At 49.3% G+C, this 22,054-nt stretch overlaps 2 protein-coding genes across 2 annotated transcripts in view; one reads left to right on the forward strand and one right to left on the reverse strand.

The window, feature by feature from the left end:
- The window catches only part of LOC145348236 (gamma-aminobutyric acid type B receptor subunit 1-like), a 226,536-nt gene that overhangs the window by 142,123 nt on the left and 62,359 nt on the right, over positions 1 to 22,054 (reverse strand). The window lies entirely within an intron of this gene.
- Positions 19,190 to 20,544, forward strand: sft2d3 (SFT2 domain containing 3). Its single transcript, XM_080196706.1, has one exon. The coding sequence runs from the start codon at positions 19,861 to 19,863 to the stop codon at positions 20,542 to 20,544; it is 684 nt and encodes a 227-aa protein (XP_080052832.1). The 5' UTR covers positions 19,190 to 19,860.

Genomic DNA, 22,054 nt, shown 5'->3' on the forward strand with positions numbered 1-22,054 from the left:
ATCTCTTTCTAAAGTATATTCAGTGGTTTGGCCTCCTTGGCTTTCTTTGGCAGAGAATTCCGCAGGTTCATCCCCCTTTGAGGGAATCTTTACAGTGCAGGAAGTGACCAGTCAGCCCACTGAGTCTGTACCAGCTCGCTGACAGAGCATTCTGCCTTGTCCCACTCTCCACCTTGTCCCCATAACCTTGCACATTGTTCCTTTGCAAATAACAATCCAACTGCCTTTCGAATATCAAGATGGAAAACCTGCCTCCAACACCCTCTCAGGAAGTTCGTTCCAGACTCCAACCACCCTCTGGGCGAAAAAAAAATCCTCTGTGGTCGCATGAAGAATAACAACAGCAATATTAGCTGTAAGAGCAATTGTGCCAATGCGAGTCAAGCATGCTGGGAACTTTGGTCAAGTTCTAATTAAACAGAAGATGCTGGTTAGAAGCTGCTGAAAGTCGTGACCTGTCCTGTGACCTGACACTTCCTGTGCTGACCAAATAGGGGTAGTTGTTCATTTTGTGCTAGACTTCGTGGCACCGAGGTTTCCCGCCATATCCACGTGCGGTTGATGCTATGTGATTAACGTGCAGTTTGGAATAAGTCATAAGTCATAAGAAATAGGAGCAGGAGTAGGCCAACTAGCCCTTCGAGCCTGCCCCGCCATTCAATAAGATCATGGCTGATCTGTCGTGGCTCAGTTCCACATTCCCGCCCTCTCCCCATAACCCTTAATCCCCTCGCTTATCGAAAACCCATCAACCCGCGTCTTAAAAATATTTAGCGAGGCAGCCTCCACCACTTCAACTGGCAGAGAATTCCAGAGATTCACCACCCTTTGAGTGAAGAAGTTCCTCCTCAACTCCGTTCTAAACCGCCCCCCCTTTATCTTGAGGCTGTGCCCCCTAGTCCTACTATCCTTTCTGAGCGGGAAGAGTCTCTCCACCTCTATCCTATCCATCCCATTCATCATCTTATACGTCTCAATGAGATCTCCCCTCATTCTTCTAAACTCTAACGAGTACAACCCTAGTTTATTCAGCCTCTCCTCATAGCTCAACCCCCTCAACTCCGGCATCAGCCTAGTAAACCTCCTCTGCACTCCCTCCAAGGCCAAAATATCCTTGCGTAAGTACAGTGCCCAAAACTGCACACAGTACTCCAGCTGCGGCCTCACCAATGCCCTATACAGCCGCAGCAAGACCTCCCTACTTTTATATTCAATCCCCCTCGCGATGAAGGCCAGCATCCCATTCGCCTTCCTGACCACCTGCTGCACCTGCAAGCTGGGTTTTTGCGACTCATGCACAAGGACCCCGAGGTCCCTCTGCACTGTTGTCTGCTGCAGTTTTTCTCCACGTAAGTAATAATCCTTCCTACCGTTATTCCTACCAAAGTGGACCACCTCACACTTGCCAACATTCAATTCCATTTGCCATTTCTTGGCCCATTCGCCCAGCCTATCTAGATCCTTCTGTAGACTCTCCCCACCCTCTGCACAATTTGCCTTTCCACCAATTTTGGTGTCATCAGCAAATTTCGACACCCTACACTCGGTTCCCTCCTCCAGATCATCTATATAAATGGTAAATAGCTGAGGCCCCAGCACCGACCCCTGGGGCACTCCACTAGTCACCATCCGCCAATCCGAATAGCACCCATTGACCCCCACTCTCTGCCTCCTATTTGACAACCAGTCCTCTATCCACGCTAACACCCTACCCCCAACTCCATGCCCCCTGACCTTCTGCAATAACCTCTTGTGAGGTACTTTGTCAAACGCCTTCTGAAAATCAAGAAAGACCACATCCACCGGCTCTCCTCTATCCACTGCCCTAGACACATCCTCATAGAACTCCAATAAATTTGTCAGACACGACTTCCCCTTAACGAAACCGTGCTGCGTCTGCTCTATCAAGCAGTTCCCCTCAAGATGCCTCGCTATTTCCTCCTTGATGACGGATTCTAACATTTTACCTACAACAGACGTTAAACTAACAGGCTTATAATTCCATTGGCTGTGATCGAACATTGTGATTGATTTCAGGTGATATCTTTGGCTGAGTGTTGGAGACCTTTCTGGAAGGTTGGAAAAGTTTGGGGATTAAAAAGGTGCAGTTTCAGCTATTGTCTCCAGCCACAACCTGAGACCCGGCAAAGAAAATAAAGGACCATGAGGGAGCAGACCTGGCCAGTTTGCTCAGTTTTCAGTTAAAAGTTCAGAGTTAGTGAGTTGAAGTAAAGTGAATTAAAGTGTTGCAACTGTTGTGAATTTAGAGTTTGGTACTGAAGTGTTGAATAAAGCAGAGGTTTTGTTTCAGTGAATTTGAGTGATAGAATCTACAGTGCAGAAGGAGGCCATTTGGCCCATCGAGCCTGCACTGACCACAATCCCACCAGGTCCTATCCCCATAACCCCACATATTTACACTCCCAGTCCCCCTGACTTTAAGGGGCTATTTAGCATGACCAACCAATCTAATTTCCGGAGTGTGGGAGGAAACCGGAGCACCCGAAGGAAACCCAAGCAGACACGAGGGGAATTTGCAGACGCCACACAGACAGTGACCCGAGTCAAGGATTGGTCTCTGGCGCTGTGAGGCAGCAGCGTTAACCACCATGCCACTGTGCTGAACGAGGGATGGACAATAAATGCTGGCCACCCAGCAGCACCCACGTCCCACGAATGAACAAATAAAGTAAGGAGAACAAAACTGTACAGAGTCCTCCAGGTGAAGCCTCAACAATGCAGCTGTTGCAAAACTTCCTGACTTTTATACTCCATCCTCCTACGCAATAAAGGTTCCATTTGCCTTCCTAATCGCTTTGAATTCAATAAAAATCTGGAATTACGAAGTCTCATGATGACTGCAAAACTGTTATTTTGGGTAAGTACGTGGATGGGAAAAGATTAGAGGGATTTTGTGGGTGGCACGGTGGTTAGCACTGCTGCCTCACAGCACCAGGGACCCGGGTTCAATTCCGGCCTCGGGTCACTGTCCGTGTGGGGTTTGCACATTCTCTCCCCGTGTCTGTGTGCGTTTCCTCCGGGTGCTCCTGTTTCCTCCCACAGTCCAAAGGTTTGGCGGATTGTTAATGGTAAAGTGCTCCTTTGTGTCAGGGGGATCAGCAGGGTAAAACTGTGGGGTTAGGGGCTTGGGTGGGATCGTTGTCGGTGCTGGCTCAATGGGCTGAATGGCCTCTTTCTGCACTTTAGGGATTCTATATGAGTTGCCAGAGGAAGTAGCTGAGTGGGCGACATTTGGACAGATACGTGGAAAGGAAAATGCAGGCAAATGGGTTAGCTTAAAATGGGCTTTTTGGTCAGCATGGACCAATTTGGGCCGAAGGGCCTAACTCCATGCCGTACATTCTAGGGTTCCACAATATGGATCAAATGCGGGCAATTGGGACTAGCTGGGAGGGTGGTACGGACTGGATGGGCCACAGGATTTGTTTTTTGTGACCCTATGGCTCGCTGTACCTGCATGATGCTGCCCTGCCGAGGATTAATTACGAGCTATTGTTCCCTCGACCCAGTGCGAGGACAGACAGGCACAGGGACAACAGGAGCCTGGCGGAGTGTGGTCGGTCCCCTGGCGAAGCTGGGTGCACTTTCCAGTGGCTGCCTGAGGATGGCAGTGTGACACAGTGAGTGAGGGCTGAGCTCAGCCTCGCCAATCCCACTGTTAATCCGCACTGACCCCAGGATCTACACACGATTCGCTGTCGCTCACATCCTGCCGCTGTGAAATTAGCACAGTCACACCTTGCAACACCGTCAGAAACATCCTCATTATCCCCTGCCTACCCGATTAGACAGAGGCAGCAGCTGCAGTCCGTAAATCTATTAGGAGCTGTGTCCGATTCTGTGAATTGTGTCGCTCCTGGGAGTACTTCCTCACAGCTCAATTCTACACAGTGCAGCCAGAATTAAAACAAATGCACCAGTCTGCATATCTCTGTATCTAACCCCGTGCTGTACCTGTCCTGGGGGTGTTTCATGGGAACAGTGCACAGCAGCAGTCTCCAAACTCTGATCCAGATGTGGCCCACGAGCCGTAGTTTGGAGACCCCTGATGTAAAGGAAACTTTGCTCTGTATCTAACCCCGTGCTGTACCTGTCCTGGGAGTGTGTGATGAGAAGTCTCACAACGCCAGGTTAAAGTCCAACAGGTTTATTTGGTAGCAAACGCCACTAGCTTTCGGAGCACTGCTCCTTCGTCAGGTGAGTGGAAGATCCCACGGCGTAGAGGGAGCTTTACTCTATATCTAACCCCGTGCTGTACCTGTCCTGGGAGTGTTTGATGGGGACAGTGTAGAGGGAGCTTTACTCTATATCTAACCCCGTGCTGTACCTGTCCTGGGACTGTTTGATGGGGATAGTGTAGAGGGAGATTTACTCTGTATCTAACCCCGTGCTGTACCTGTCCTGGGAGTGTTTGATGGGGACAGTGTAGACTGGGATCAACTGTGGTCAAAAAAAACACTAAAATGTTAAAGTTAAAGGTGATGAATTTGAGTACAGGTCGAATTTATATCAAGATGACTTGTGTCACTGTCTACACGGACACGGCTGGTTCTCCCCATATCTGCATAGGTTTCCTCCATTTTTTAAAGTTTATTTGTTTGTGTCACAGATAGGCTTACATTAACACTGCATTGAAGTTATTGTGAAAATCCGGCACCTGTTTGGGTCAACGCACCTAACCAGCATGTCTTTTAGGCTGTGGGAGGAATCTGGTGAACCCAGCAAAATCCCATGTAGACATGGGGAGAGCATGCAGACTCCGCACAGTGACCCAAACCAGGAATCGAACCTGGCTCCCTGGTGGTGATGCAGCAGTGCTAACTACTGTGCCACCATGCTGGTTTCCTTTCATGGTCCAAAGATGTGCAGGCTAGGTGGATTGGCCATGCTAAATTGCTCCTTAGTGTCAGGGGGAGCAGCAGGGTAAATTATTGGGGTTACGGGAATCAGGCCTGGGTGGGATTGTGGTCAATGCAGGCTCGATGGGCCGAATGGCCTCCTCCTGCATTGTAGTGATCCTATGATCCTATGAACGATGGATGAATTAATAACATAAACGGAGATAACTGGGTATGATGTAATAGTTTCACTGAGAGATGGTTACAAGGTGACCAAGGATGAGGATTCCAGGGTGCATGACATTTTGAAAAGACAGGTAAAATGGTGAAGGTTTGTGTCTTTCAGGAACGCAGAGGGCCCTAATATTACTAAAAGTGACTCGGTTTTTAGTGAGAGTGAATCTTCGCCCAGAAAGTCCGCATGCAGAATCCGTTTGGGTTGAACTGCAAAGTAAATGGCAGAATGCACTGATGGGAGAGATTTACAGGCCCAATATGTTGAACACATTATAAATCAGGAAATTCAAAGGGCCTTTACTATGAGCATTGCAATAATCCCAGAGGGTAAACACAGCAAACCAATTAGGTAAACCTAGCTTGTAGGACACGTTCAGGGAATGTATTTGAGGCATTACAGAACATCATGAGAGAGGGTTCAATCGTAAAGGATAATCGAGTGAGGAGTGTTCACCGTCAGAGGAACTTCCATAGAGATTCTAAGAGTGATGCAGTTAACTCTTTGCCAGAATCCTTCCATCTCGGACTGAGCCCTGTGGCAGGGGTGGGAAGGAAAAGCGTTTCCTGCTGCTGATTCCCGGTGGGAAATCCCATCAAAACCTCCGGCCCCGAACACATTAATTAGTACATGGAGGGAGCATGGTGGCACAGTGGTGAGCAGCACGGTGGCACAGTAGTTAGCACTGCTACCTCACTGCGCCAGGGACCAGGATCCGATTCCCAGCTTGGGTCATCATCCATGTGAAGGCTGCATGTTCTCCCCGTGTCTGCATGGGATTTCCTCCGGGTGCTCCGGTTTCTTCCCACAGTCCAAAAGACGCGCTGGTTAGGTGCTTTAGTCATGCTAAATTCTCCCTCAGTGTACCCGAACAGGTGCCAGAGTGTGGCGACTAGGCGATTTTCACAGTAACTTCATTGCAGTGTTAATGTAAACCTACTTACGACATTAATAAATCAAATAAAAATAAAAACTTCTGTTCTGGAGTTTTGCATTTAAACAAAGCCAATTATTTGGAGATAGGAACCACATCGGGTGAGGTGGGATTTGGAAATTAGGTTCAAAGACGGGCTGGCAGTTGAAAACTGGCAGAGATTTAAAGAAATAATTCATGGTTTTCAACAAACATACATCAAGCCTGAAGATTTCAAAGTTTTTTTTTAAAAGTCAGCAGGAGGTGATGGAGAAGTGGATAAGACGAGAGATAATGAAACGCCAAAGTAAACCAGCGATAAACATAAAAACAGATTATTCGATCCTCAGGAAGGGTTGAAAGAGGAAGAGATTAGCCAAAGAGAGTACGAGTCCCTCAGAGAGCCAGAGCCGGGAGAAAGGATAATGGAAAATAAGCAAGTGACGGAAATGTTAAACAAATTATTGTACCTTCCCTTCACAGTGAGATTCAGCCAAATTCTGGGACACCAAGTGTTTGCAAAGAGAGTGAGGGAGTTAACTAGGCACCAAGGAGTACACAAGGAGGAAGCAGTGGAACTAAAGACCAAAAGGTCCCACTGGCCTGATCACCCACATCCTAGGGTTCGAACAGCAGTAGCTGCAGGAATAGTCAATACATCCAAAGAACAGAGCCTAGTACAGCACAGGAAAAGGCCCTTCAGCCCTCCCCAAGCCCCTGCAGATCATGATGCTCTAACTAAACTAAAAAGAGATCTTCTGCCTTTTATCCCTGTATCCCCTTCCTATTGATGTATAGATGTCTCTTAAATATTGCGAATGTGCTTCCACCACCTCCTCTGGCATTCCAGGCACCCACCACTCACTGCATGAAATACCACCCTGCCCCCACACACATCTCCCTTAAATTTTCCCCTCTCACCTTGAAGTGCCCCCCACCCCCCTCCCCACTTGTAATAAACACTCCCACCCTGGGAAAAGGCTTCTGACGATCCACCCTGTCTGATAATTTTGCAGACCTTGATCAGGTCTATCCTCAGCCCCTGTCTTTCCAGTGAAAGCAATCTTAGTTTATAAACATAGAAAATAGGAGCAGGAGAAGGCCATTTGGTGCGTCGAGCCTGCTCCGCCATTCATTATGGTTATGGCTGATCGTCCAACTCCATAGCCTAATCCTGCTTTCTCCCCATAACCTTCGATCCCATTCACCCCAAATGTTATATCCAGCCGCCTCTTGAATACATTCAATGTTTTGGTATCAAAGAGGAGGTTTATTCAGCCTCTCCTCATAGCCAATGCCCTCGAGACCAGGCAACATCCAGACCCTTCTTTGCATTCTCTCCAAAGCATCCATGTCCTTCTGGTAGTGAGGCACCCAGAACTGCACGCAATATTCCAAATGCGGCCTAACCAGGTTTTATATAGCTGCAGCATGACTTGCCAACTCTTGTACCCATGTCTGATTTCCCAGCATTCCCCAGTTTCTATTTCGGCCTCATTGATTGGAAGGTACTTCTTACCAATAGACGAGGGGACCAGCACATGGGAATAACTGACTTGACTTTGTCCTCACCAGTCGACCTGTCGCAGGTTTGTCTGTCCATGTCTGTGCTGATAGGAGTGAGCCCTCCCAACTTCCCCCCTCCCTCCCACTACCTGGCATGTTTCTTGTCGGGTCTTCATTGCCCTCCATTGTGTTGTGTGGTGCTCCCATAGCAATAATGAGCAGGGATTCAGAACAGGTACTTGACGCAGATGGCGGGATTTTCCAACCACGCTCGCCCCAATGCTGGAAAATCCTGCTCAATGTCAACGGGCCTTTCCGTGTCCCACCTGCTACAACTCCCTTGGCAGGCGGGATGGTAAAATTCTGCCCAAAGACCCAGTCGAGCATCTCAGGGCAATGCATCATCTCACAGGATGGAAGACAGTCACCAGAATAGATCCAGCTGCTCATTCACCAGGTGCCGTCAACATTACACAACCATAATCTTTAACCTCTGAGCCCATCGTATCCTTAAATCTACAGTACCACCAAGCCAGGGGATCGACCCAGGTTCATTGAAGAGTGTAGGAGGGCATGCCAGGAGCAACACCAGGCACACCTAAAAATAACATTCAGTCTGGTGAAGCTAGAACACAGGACTACTTGCGCACTCAGTAATGGAAGCAGCGTGCAGCCATCCCACGACCAATGGGTCAGATCCAAGCTCTGCCACATCCAGCCATGAATGGCGATGGAGAACTAAATAACTCCATAAATATCCCCATCCTCAATAACGGAGGAGCCCAGTACACCAGAGCAACATTCTTCAGCCGGAGAGGCTGAGTGGATGATCCATCTCGGTCTCCTCCAGTGGTCCCCAGCATCTCAGATGCCAGTCTCCAGCCAATTCAACTCACTCCAACATATCAAGAAACAGTTGGAGGTACTGGACACTGCAAAGTCTACGGGCCCTGACAATATTCCAGCAATAGTACCGAAGGCTTGTGCTTCAGAAATTGCCACTCCCCTAGCCAAGCTCTTCCAGTATAGTTAGCATCTACCCAACAATGTGGAAAATTGCCCAGATATGTCCTGCACACAAAAAGCAGGACAAATCCAACCTGGCCAATCAGTCTACTCACAATCATCAGTAAAGTGATGGAATGGAATCATTGCTAACACTATGAAGTAGCACTTACTCAGCATAGCACTGCTCACTGGTGTTCAGTTTGGGTTTCGCCAAGGTCACTCAGCTCCTGACCGCATTACAGCCTTGATTCAAACACGGACAAATTTGAGAGGTGAGGCAAGAGTGAGTGCCCTCAACATCGAGGCATTTGACCGGGAGTGGCATCAAGGATCTTGAGTAAAATTGGGCAGCGCGGTGGCACAGTGGTTAGCACTGCTGCCTCACAGCTTCAGGGACCCGGGTTCAATTCCCAGCTTGGGTCACTGTCTGTGTGGAGTGTGTACGTTCTCCCTGTGTCTGCGTGGGTTTCCTCCAGTTGCTCCCACAGTCCAAAGATGTGCAGGTTAGGTTGACTGGCCATGCTAAATTGCCCTTAGTGTCAGGGGTTAGTTGAGTAAATAAGCAGGATCATGGGGATAGGGCCTGGGTGATTCGATGGACCGAATGGCCTGTAGGGATTGTACGTATAAAATCAATGGAGTTGGGTGGGGCAGGACTCTCCACTGGTTGGAAGTGTACGTGGCACAAAGGAAGATGGTTGTGCTGGTTGGAAACCAATCCTCTCAATTGTGGGACATCACTCTGGCTTTCCTGTGACTCCAGGCCCACACCAATGTGGAAATTAAGTTGCAGCAAGTGTGCCAGACAGCTCTGTCAGCAAGAATGGAAAGTGCTTATGCGCGGACAAGGCCTGGGTAAGGTCTGTGAGTACTTATTCAGAAAAGTAACTAATCACACCTTGTGTCAGTTTCTTAAACACTATGTTCCCTGCTGTGGCCACGACCAAAAGAACCAAAGAAAAGTACAAAAACTCATACCAAAAGCAAGATGTGGCGACATAAAACATAGGAGCAGAATTAGGCCACTCGGCCCATTGGGTCTGGTCCACCATTCAATCACAGCTGATACTTTTCTTATCCCCATTCTCCTACCTTTTCCCCATAACCCCTGATCCCCTTATTGACCAAGAACCTAGGCATCTCTGTCTTAAAGACACTCAATGGCCTGGACTCCACAGCCTTCTGTGGCAAAGAGTCCCACAGATTCACCACTCTTTGGCTGAAGAAATTCCTCCTCGTCTCTGTTTTAAAGGATTGTCCCTTTAGCCTGAGGTTGTGCCCTCTGGTTCTAGTTATTCCTACTAGTGGAAACGTCCTCTCCACTATTATGCTAACGATGGATTCGAAGGAGACGGTTTTATATTGGATAAGAAAGGACAAAAAGCTAAGCTATGATTGGTGAACAATGCATGTAAATTAAGGATGAGAAAGTTGCTCGTTTCTCATTTGCTATAATGAACCATGACTGCAATCCACCTGTATGAATCGACAGAGCCCTAGCAGGGTATCCCACTGTATGTGTGCTCTCCTCATGCACAAGTAATAAAGCTTGGAAGATCGAGTTCTCTTAGTGCCATAGAGCTGATTGTACCCAAGTTGAATACTTAACTACCCTCTGAAATGACCTAACAAGTCACTCAGTCAGATACAGACATCTTATCACCACTTGATCAGGGGTAACCAGGAGTGGGTGATAAAACTTCTCATTCCAGTGGCACTCCCATCAAACACGGACAAATCTACAGACAGCTTTGGTGAAGTCATACTCACAGGACAGTTTAGGTCGCCACACCTAAGGAAAGATATACTTGGCTTAAGAGGGCATCCATGGATTCCCTACAGTGCAGAAGGAGGCTATTGGGCCCATCGTGTCTGTACCAACTCTCCAACAGAGCATCTTATCCAAGGACTAACTCTGTAACCCCACGTATTTACCCCATTAATCCCCCTAATTTACACATTTTGGGACACTAAGGGGCAATTTAGCATGGCCAATCTGCCGAACCTGCACATTTTTGGACTGTGGTAGGGAACCGGAGCACCCAAAGGGAACCCACACACACACGGGGAGAATTTGCACACTCCACACAGGCAGTGGCCCGAGGCTGGAATCGAACCCAGGACCCTGCTGCTGCGAGGGAGCAGTGCAAACTACTGTACCACTGTGCCGCCCTTAATCTGCCAAATGCTGTCTCGAGGTCAAGTCAACAAAGTTTCACCAGACTGATTGCTGGAATGAGAGGGATTGTACGATGGGGTGAGATTGACTGGAATGAGTTCCTACCCTCCGGTGTTTAGAAGAATGAGAAGAAACCTAACAGAAAAAGAACCCGAGGATTTGGCAACATTGATACAGAGCGGCATGGGGATATCATGGGGAGCTGGGACACCGAGGGGCACAGGGATGTTGGGTGGGGGCAGATTCCCTCAGCAAATGAGTTTATAACTAATGCATCTTAGATTCAGGAGAAGGAGTCGACAATTTGGGACTGAGATGAGTTGAAATTCCAAGGGTCATAAATCTTTGGAATTCTTTACATCTTGGGAGTTGAGGGTGCTCCATGGCTGGGTCTGTTCGGGACTGAGATCCACAGATTTCCAGACTCTGCGGGAATCAATAGATATGAGGGCCTAAATTTTCCCATGGCACCTGCTCCGGGCTGGGGTGGGGGAGGGGAAGGGAGAACATTTGGGACACCAAATTCCCATCTATGGGCAGGAATATCCAGTCCTGGTGGTGGGTGCAACCGGAAAATCCTGCTCAAGGGCTGACTGGGAGAATGAGGAAGATCAGCCATGATTGTATCAAATGGCAGAACAGGCTAGAGGGGCCGAACGGGCCCCATTCTTGTGTTGGACGTAATGGCCAAACACTGACTATTTTAAATACATTAACGAACCCCCCTCTCCCCCCCCGGCAAGTCGAAAACCATGGGAATGTCAGACATATATCAATCCCATCCCCGGGTTTTATCACCGAGTTGTTTCCAGCTCCGGTTTTTCGGGTTTTGGGAACAGAAATTGTTTGAAGTTGACATGGTGCACTGATCAATGTTTAACTCAAGGGAAAGACAGTCTCTGCATGTGACACCTCATTAGAATTCACTTCTGAGGTTTCGTTTTGATATCGACTCACCCTGGCCCTGACTGAAACTGCTTATGGAAAATAGTTCAACAGCTCAAACCAGCCAACCACATCTGCCTCAGAGCCAGCAAGGATGTGCAGCAGTGAGGCAGCTTTGGATTGAGGGTAAATCACATCATGTGTTGGGATTATTCTCACTGGTGGAAGATCTGAGAACAAGAGAGAGCACGAGTTAAGGTAATCATTGAATCCAGACAGTACAGGAGGCCATTTGGCCCATTGACTGTGCACCGAGCACAATCCCACCCAGGTGCTATCCCCGTAACATTTACTCTGCTAATCCCCCTGACAAATGTCCATTCAAAGTCTGACAGCAGCAGGGAAGAAGCTGTTCTTGAGTCAGTTGGTATGTGACCTCAGACTTCTGTATCTTTTTCCTGAAGGAAGAAGGTGGAAGAGAGGATGTCTGGGGTGCGTGGGGTCCTTAATTATGCTGGCTACTTTGCCAAAGCAGCAGGAAGTGTAGACAGAGCCAGAGAATGGGAGGCTGGTTTGCATGATGCATTGGGCTACATTCATGACCTTTTGTAGTTCTGTTACAGAATTGATAAAGCTTTACTCTGTATCGAACCCCGTGCTGTACCTGTCCTGGGAGTGTTTGATGGGGACAGTGTAGAGGGAGCTTTACTCTGTATCTAACCCCGTGCTGTACCTGTCCTGGGAGTGTTTGATGGGGACAGTGTAGAGGGAGCTTTACTCTGTATCTAACCCTGTGCTGTACCTGTCCTGGGAGTGTTTGATGGGGACAGTGTAGAGGGAGCTTTACTCTGTATCTAACCCCGTGCTGTACCTGTCCTGGGAGTGTTTGATTGGGACAGAGTAGAGGGAGCTTTACTCTGTATCGAAGTCAATGAGGGGTTTAATCCCACTCGAGGGATGCCTGGGTCTGGGAATGAGGCAGGGTGGTTGGGTGGAGTGCTGGGGGTGGTGGGGTGAGGGGGGATGGAGAGAGGCAGTGAGAGGGTTAAAGTTGTTGTTGGAATCGGCTCAGTGAGGCAGATTGAGTGCGAGTGGTTATGAAGTTGTGAGCGACAACCCCTGGACACGTGACTGGTGCCCTGGAGGTACAGAGAGCAGTCAGAGGAGAAGCACACACTCTCTCTCTCCGATTATCACAACCCTTTCTTCCTGCTGCTGAGCTTTTGTGGGATGGGGAAATTGGGGAGACTAATTAATCCCGCGTGTGTGAGTGGGGGTGTACTGGAGGGAAAGCTGGGTTCACGCTTTCTGACAGACTCTAGATTGGACCAGCTCCCTCCCCCACCGTCCCCCTCGCACACACACCAAGGCAGGAGATTTTAATCACAGACACATTCTGACTGACAGGAGGGTAATTGAAAGTTCACACCTTGGCTGTGAGATTGAAAAGCTATTCAGCCTCTGGGTAACGGGGTCACGGTGCAATGTAATCATCACAGCAACACACCACATCCGTTACCACGGGAACATCCCGGCAATTCCTCATTTTCTTTCTCGGATGTCATTAAATACAAGCTCCCACTGACATTTTCCTGATAGATTCCGCTGTCATTCCCTGTGCACCACCCTCTCCCCCACCTACCCGCCCACACTCCACATGGACACCACTCTGTCCTTTCGCTAATGGGTACACACCCCAAACACTCACCCCCACCCAGGAAAACACCCCCTCCCCACATCCCCACCCTGAAAAACACACCCCCACACTTCCACCCAAAAAAACACACCCCAACCCCAAACACACACCCCAAAACCTCCCCTCCCAACCCAAAGACATCCCCTCACTCCAAATGGTCCACCCTTAAGCTGCAACGTTTCTGACCAGGAGTATGACTGGCTCTCTGTGGGATCTTGCTATGCAGCAGATTGGGGTTCCCACATCCCTTTTCACTCATTTATGGAACGTGGGTGTTGCCGGCTAGGCCAGCGTCTGTCACCCATCTCTAATTGCCCCTTGAGAAGGTGGTGGTGAGCCACTGGTGGGGAGACATTCTGGACCCTGAGGTTGACGGGCTGAGACGGGAGGGGAAGAAAAATCCCCCACTCAGGAGAGAGAGAGAGAGAAAGAGAGAGAGAGATTAGCACCAAACCCGGGCTGGGACGAACAGTGCAGAGGCGGTGCTGCACTGTCAGAGGCCTTGTGTTCGAAGGAGACATTGAACTTTTAAAATTCATTTGTGGGACACGGACATCGCTGGCTGGCCAGCATTTATTGTAAGAAGTCTCACAACACCAGCTTAAAGTCCAACAGGTTTATTTGGTAGCACGAGCCACTACGCTGCCCCTTCATCAGGTAAGTGGGAGTTCTGTTCACAAACAGGCATATAAAGACACAAATTCAATTTACAAAATAATGGTTGGAGTTCGAGTCATTCTAACTCATTCCAACTCATCCAGTCATAAGATTCCAACCATTATTTTGTAAATTGAGTTTGTATCTTTATATGCCCTGTTTGTGAACAGAACTCCCACTCACCCGACGAAGGGGCAGCACTCTGAAAGCTAGTGGCTTTTGCTACCAAATAAACTTGTTGTACTTTAACCTGGTGTTGTGAGACTTCTTACTGTGTTTACCCCAGTCCAACACCGGCACCTTCATATCACAGCACTTATTGCTCATTCCTAGTTTCCTGAGGGCAGTTGAGAGTCAGCCACATTGCTGTGGCTCTGGCCCAACTGCCTTCAGCTGCTTCATCGATGACCTGCCTTCCACCAGAAATGGGGATGGTTGCCGATGATTGCACAATGTTCAGCACCATTCGCGACTCCTCAGACACTGAAACAACCCATGTTCAAATGCAGCAAGATCTGAACAATATCCAGGCTTTGGGGCTGACAAGTGGCAAGTAACATTTGCGCCACACAAGTGCCAGGCAATGTCCATCTAAGAGACTCTCTAACCATTGCCTCTTGATATTCAATGGCTTTACCATCACTGTCTCCCCCAGCATCAACTTCCATTGAAACTGGGCTAGCCCTATAAATACTGTGGGTACAACAGCAGGTCAGAGATCGGGAATCCTGTAGCAAGTAACTACCTCCTGACACCCCAAAACCTATCCACCATATACAAGTCAGGAGTGTGACAAATATTCTCCACCTGCCTGGATGGGTCAACAGTCAGGAAGCTTAACACCATCCAGGAGAAAGGAGCCTACTTGATTGGCACCACATTCACTAACATGGACTCCCTCCATCACCGATGCTCAGTGACAGCTGTGTGTACCATCTACAAGATGTGCTACAGGAACTCACCAAGGCTCTTTAAGCAGCACCTTCCAACCCCTGATCAGTGGAAGGACAAGAACAGCAGATACCTGGGAACACCATCACCTGGAGGTTCCCCTCCAAGGCACTCACCATCCTGACTTGGAAATATATCAGCCGTTCCTTCACTGTTGCTCGGTCAAAATCCTGGAACTCCCTCCCTAACAGCACTGTGGACTATTAGGACTCCCTAACACCACATGAATTGCAGCAGTTCAAGAAGGCAATAAGGGATGGGCTGAGAGTGCTAGCCCAGCCAGTGACACATCCCAGAAAATTTAATCCTGGGCCCAGCTGTACCTTCCTGAGCAGCTCTCTCATCAAGAAAAACAAACTTACATTTGTATAACACCTTCCTTGACTCCAGGGGTGTTCCAAAGCACTTTACAGGCAATGAATTAATGTTTAAAAGTATAGTCACTGTTGTCAGTGCTTGCTTCCATCGCACTCCTCCCCCCCCTGCCCCAACCCCCACCCCCACAATCTGTTCAGGCAATTGGAACAGTTTGAATGGTACCACGGAGACACACAGAATGGATCCTCGCTAATGCTTCCTGCAATTCTCCACCGACTGGAGTCAATCCATCATCCTTTCGGAGCTCAGTTCCATCCTGTGAGCAGGATGGGGAGAGACACTTTCCTGAATAAATTCGCTGCGGTTTTTAATGAGCAACAATGAAACTGAACTTCAAACAGTGGCTGATTCCCCAGGGGCCATGTCCTCCCTCCATCAATCGGTTAGCATGCTTTCTGCCAGCCTTACCAAAATGCACAAAATATTTTGTTAGAAATTACGTGGGAAATAATCGCTTAGCTAGAGCACGTACACACACTGATATACGGACACACACGGACACACACACACACACACACACATACTCACACACGCTCACTCAAATTATTTTTACCCAGAGGGTGGTGACAGTCTGGAATGCGCTCTCTGGGGGTGGGGGTATGTGGGGGTTGGGGGGTGGTGTGAGTGGAAGCTGGATGCCTCACATCCTTTAAAAAGTACTTGGATGAGTGCTTGGCACATCATAACATTCAGGGCCACGGGCCAAGTGCTAGCAGATGGGATTAGGTGGGAGTTCAGGTGTTTTGAATGTGTGAGTGCAAATTTGATGGGCCTAAGGTCCTCTTCTGCACTGTATAATTCTATGATACACAGTGTCATATATAAACGTACAAATACACACAGTTTCATGCACTGATGAACATACACACACCATACTGGACAAGCTATACATATCAATATAGATATCCAGTGCCGTACATACACACACACACTCGCATACACATTCTCTCACTAAAGTGTACATTCACACCTGCTCACTCACTCACTCAAAAAGTGATATGTTAAAGAAAGAGGTAACCTGGTGCAGTTTGATTAATATGGCTGAAAATCAGAGTCTCAACATTGTTATGGTGCAGGAGGCTATTCAGCCCATCATGTCTGTACTGGCTCTCCCGATGAGCATCATAAATTGGTGCCATTCCCCTGCCTTTTCCCCCATGACCCCTGCACATTGTTTATATTCGAATAATCATCTAATTCCCTCTCGATTGAACCCACCTCCACCACACTTCCAGGCAGCGCATTCCAGACCCCAACCACTCACTGTGTGGAACAGTTTTTCCTCACATCACATTCGCTTCTTTTGCAAATCACTCTAAATCTATGTCCTCTTGTTCTCGATCCTTTTACGAGCTGGAACAGTTTCTCCCGATTCCTCTGTTCGGCCCCCTCATGATTTTGAACACCTCTATCAAATCTCCTCTCAGCCTTCTTCTCTCCAAGGAGAACAGTCCGGACCTCTCCAATCTATCCTCACAATTGAAGTTTCTCATCCCTGGAACCGTTCTTGTAAACCTCTTCTGCCCTCTCTCCAATGTATTCACATCCTGCCAATAGTGCAGCACCCAGAACTGTACAAAATATTCCAGCTGAGGTCTCGCTAGTGTTAGATGGTCAAATGGATTCACCACAACAACAACAATCTGCATTTATATAGCACCTTCGACTCAATTTAATATCCCTGGCATGGCAGAAGACTAGAACATTCCAATAGTTGTGGAAAATCAATGAGCAAAAGGAATGAGATGAGCGTAAAACAATCAAAGTAGAGAACGGGTATCGGCAAATTTACTTAAGGTTAATCTGTAAATACTTCTACACACCTAACAACAGCAAAGGGGTGGTAAAAGTGGTGACAGCCAGATTTGATGGGGATGTGTGGCATCCCACCCCCCCACCTCCTCAGGATCTAGCCTCTGACAACAGGTTAGTAATGATATGGAGATGCCGGCGTTATATTGTATTGACAGGCGTTATATTCCAGGAAACTACCCAGGCAGGGATGTCACCAAATCTATCTTCATGTGCCAAGTGGCCCAGGATTCTGCTAAATGCCAGTCACGGTGTTGTGGGTGCATAACCCACTGGAGTGTGGAAGAATCAAGGCTGGTACTCCTGTGTAACGTCAAATGAGATGTTAAACCCAGGCCCCGGTTAGCTGCTTGGGTGCAGAAGAACCCATGGCAATGTGGTACTTTAGAGATGATCAGGGGAGTGACCCCTGGTGTCCTGGTCGATATGTATCCTTCAAGACAAACATTACAGAGAGATTGTCTGATTGTTACCAATGATCCGAATGCTGCTCCTTCTCCACAGTTATAACCCAGAGCTTTGGATCCATGACCACATTACTGTCTGTGAGAGCCTTCCACAACACAAATGTGATTCGGAGGCTTTGGGTGTTTCTTAATAGATTAAACAAAGATATATAAGAATCAGAATCACAGAATTGTTACGGTGCAGAAGGAGGCCATTTGGTCCATCATGTCTATACCAGCTCTCCCAACAAGCAGCAGGACTTGGTGCTATTCACCCCCTTTCCCCCTTGACCCCTGCACATTGGTTATTGGAATAGTAACATCTAGTGCCCTCTTGAATGCCTCGAATGAACCTACCTCCAAGGCACTTCCAAGGCAGCGCATTCCAGACCTTAATCACTCATAGAGTCATAAAGGTTTACAGTGTGGAAACTGGCCCTTTGGCCCAACTTGTCCATGCTGCCCTTTTTTAATCGGTTAAGCTAGTCCCAAATGCCTGCGTTTGGCCCACATCCCACTATACCCATCTTACCCACGTAACAGTCTAGACGCTCTTTAAAAGACAAAATTGTACCTGCCTCTATGACTCCCTCTGGCAGCTTGTTCCAGACACTCACCACCCTCTGTGTGAAAAAGTTGCCCCTCTGGACCCTTTTGTATCTCTCCCCTCTCACCTTAAACTAATGCACTCCAGTTTTAGACTCCCCTACCTTTGGGAAAAGATGTTGTCTATCTAGCTGATCTTTGTCCCTCATTATTTTATAGACCTCTATAAGATCACCCCTCAGCCTTCTACGTTCCCAGTCGATCCAGCCTCTCCTTTCAACTCGCTGTCAAAAAGTTTTTCCTCACATCACATTTGCTCCTTTTGCGAATTACTTTAAATCTATGTCCTCTCGTTCTCGATCCTTTTACGAATGGGGACAGTACCTTCCTAACTCCTCTGTCCAGCACCCCCCACCTTGATTTTGAACATCTCCATCAAATGCACATGTACACAAAATATAAAAAGCAGAAAATGCTGGATAAACTCAGCAGGTTACTGCTTTTATTTCAGATTTTCAGCATCCACAGTAATTTAACTATTCATAAGGGCTGTAAAGTATTTTGTGATATCCAGGGGTGCTGAAAGGTGCTATATAAATGTAAGTCTTACCCTCTCCTGGATACCCCGGGACTGGCTCGGTTGTGACTGAGGGGGTGGGGCAGGGGCGGGACAATGGGCGGGGCGGAAGATGCTGATTGACAGTTACCCTGGCGCCGCTGTGATTGTGGGGGCGGAGCTAGGGACCAGGGGCGGGGCGGATGTTGCTGATTGACAGTTACACTGGCGCTGCTGTGACTGCGGGGGGGCGGGGTCCGGCTGCTGATTGACGGTTGCCCTGGCTCCGCTGTGAGTGGTGGACGGGGCGGGCGTGGCCAGGTTCCTGATTGATAGTTGCCCTGGCTCCGCTGCTGGCGAGCTGAGGCGGGGCCAGGCCGCTGATTGACAGATTCTCTCGCTCGGCTGTCTCGCTGATGGGAGCACGGTCGAGGGGCGGGACCCGGCCGCTGATTGACGGCTGCCCTGGCGATCCGTCTCCTGACCCCGCCCACTTGACCAGCCAGCCATCCGCCATCGATTCATCCTCCCTGGCATTCATCCGCCATCCGGGTGACGGCGATCGACTGAGCGAAGCTGGGCGGCCATTTTGAGCAGCCGCGGCGGCGGAAAAAGCAAACAGAGGAAAATATAAATAAATATCCGAATTCCGAGAGAGAGAGAGTGGGATAGCGGGAGTGAGGAGGAGGAGGAGGAGGGAAGGAAGCAGATCTGCCGGGTCTGAGCGAGTCTTCGAGTGCGGCGCCGGTACCACCTGTAAGGCGGACCCGATAGGGAGAGTTTTAAAGTGACAGTCCCAGAGTGGAGACTCTTAAAGTTACAGTCCAGAAAGAACAACACTTAAAGCGACAGTCCAGGAGGAGAGCTCCTTCAAGCAACAAGCCAGGAGAGACTTTTCAAGTAGCAGTCCAGGAGGAGAGACCCTTAAAGCGACAATCTGCTTGGATCTACGTCTAACCAAAAAGTATACATTGAGCCTTTCAAAGGAATAGTCCCTGAGATACTCCCTATTGAAGCTCTTAGAGCAGCAGCTGCACTAACCCTTACGCCATTGACTTTGTGCCAACTCCACCGATTGCCCGTTGCCCTGACTGTTTCCAACATTTTAATTCCTCAGCTGTCCATTGGTGCTTTAAGAGGGCCAGGTGTGTGTCGTCTCGCCCTCCTTGTTGGGAAGTTACGTAGTGTCTGAAGGAAAGTCCTCTCTGGCTTTGGCGCGGACAGGGTCTGGACATGACTGATCTGAACCGCCAGCTGCAGGAGTACCTGACGCAGTCACGAGGTGGGCAGAAGAGTGATGGAGATGATAGCGAGCCTCTCCTCAGCCCAGAAACGGACTCCCCAGCCCCCGTGCGGGCCGTGTCGGAGTGGGTGAGCCGGATGAATCCCTTCTCTGGACACAAGACAGCGTCAAGCCAGGGCTCCGGCTCCCCGTCGGGGGGGTTCTGGTCGACAGATCCAGACCCTTGCTTATCAGTTCTGTCCCGCCGCCAGCGGCTGACAGCATTCGGCCTGTGCCTGATCATGGGGCTGCTGTGTTTCAGCCTGTCGGCCCTCTATGCACCCTTCATGCTGCTGAAAGCTCGCAAGTTTGCCCTGCTCTTCACCCTGGGCAGCCTGTTTGTACTAACCGGCCTGGCCCTGCTGCGTGGGCCCTACAACCAATTCCGACAGCTCCTCTCCCGCGACCAGTTGCCCTTCACTGCCGCCTACCTGGGCTCCCTCTTTGCCACTTTGTACAGCGCCCTGTCACTGCAGAGCACGGCCCTGACCACGGTGGCTGCCACCTTCCAGCTGCTCACCCTGGCCTGCTATCTGGTCAGCTCGGTCCCCGGTGGCGCAACTGGCCTCCGCTTCATCGGTGGTCTCTTCACCTCGGTCTGCAAGCGTACAGTCAGCAAAACCCTGCCTGTGTGAGGGACGGGGTGGCGGACTGGGGGTGTGGGGTGCTATGTGTGTGGGGGGGAGGGGATGGGCGGGGGTAAACGGTCTAGTCGACAAGAGAGCAGCCCCTGTCAGGAACTGTGAGCCGTGACTGTGTGGGAAGACCCGCCTACTCTCCGAATTGGACAGTAGGAGGTTTGCATCCGAATTCTGAGGCCACTGCTCTCTGTGCGCTGTACTGAGGGCCCCCCCTCCCCTCCCCCGATGTGTTGGAGGTGAGCCATTTTGGGTGTGACATTAAAACAAAGGATTCCCTTCACCTGTCCTCTGAGGTGGGGGCATCAAAAAGCTCTCACTATGGCTGGCACGGCTTGGAAGAAGACTCTGCTGCCTCACAGCCATGATGTGGAGGTGCCGGTGTTGGACTGGGGTAAGCACAGTAAGAAGTCTCACAACACCAGGTTAAAGTCCAATTGGTTTCCTGTTGGACTTCAACCTCGTGTTGTGAGACCTCTTACTGTGCCTCAAAACGCCAGGTATCTGGATTTGATTCTGACCTCAGATCACTGTCTGTATAGAGTTTGCTCGTTCTCCCATGTTTGTGTGGATTTTCTCCGGGTGCTCCAGTTTCCCCTCACACTGCAAAGATGTGCATGTTAGGTTGATTGGCCATGCCAAATTAACCTTAGTGTCAGGGGGATTAGCAGGGTAAATGTGTGGGGTTATGGGAATGGCGCCTGGATGGGATTGTGGTCAGGGCAGGCTGAATGGCTTCCTTCTGCACTGTAGGGATTCTATGATTAAGGAACTAAGGAAAATTGTCTCCCGAACTCCCGGGACCAAAGTTTAACTGTCTACCCACATGAAGAGAAAATCAGTTGTCTGGCTGTTATCCTATTTCTGGGGGAGGGGGCTCTTTATTTTGTTTGGGATCTTGCTGTGCAAGACTCGCCCGCTGCGTTTCTTACATTCCAACAGTGAGTACAACTTCTGGGGGAAAAAAAAGCACATTTCTTCATTGGCTGTCAGGCACATTGGGGCATCCGGTGGCTGTGAAAGGCGATATGTAAATGCAGGTTTGCCCTCAGAAACCACGGGGGTGGAAGAGGACGGGAACGTTGGCTACCAGTCGGGAGCGGAGTGTGACATCTGATGAACGCAGCCTCGAGTGGGGAATGGAGGATGTGGCCTGGTAGCTGGGTGCGTAAACAATTATCACAAACTATTGCCAAATCTTAACCACATGGCGTTAGGATTCCCACACCTGCCGACACTGCTATTTGACTCAAATATAGCTGACTTGCAACTGGAGACCAAAGATCTAACAACCGAGAGGCAGGCGTGTAGTGACTCTGGGTTTGATGCAGGAGCTGACGCTGCCGTGGAGACTGTCTGTTTGCCTACTTCTCCCAGCTGTTAGATTGTGTGGGTGCAGTGGGCTGGGTTCCAGTAGGGGAGAGTGTTGGTGAACCCTGCTCCAATGTACTCAGTGTTACTGCACCCAACCAGTCCAGCAACTCTGGGGACAGGAGAGCTGGCCTCC

Source organism: Carcharhinus amblyrhynchos, chromosome 9 (assembly GCF_965287045.1).
Source record: "Carcharhinus amblyrhynchos chromosome 9, sCarAmb.v2.hapA, whole genome shotgun sequence".
In the NCBI taxonomy this organism is placed as follows: Eukaryota; Metazoa; Chordata; class Chondrichthyes; order Carcharhiniformes; family Carcharhinidae; genus Carcharhinus; species Carcharhinus amblyrhynchos.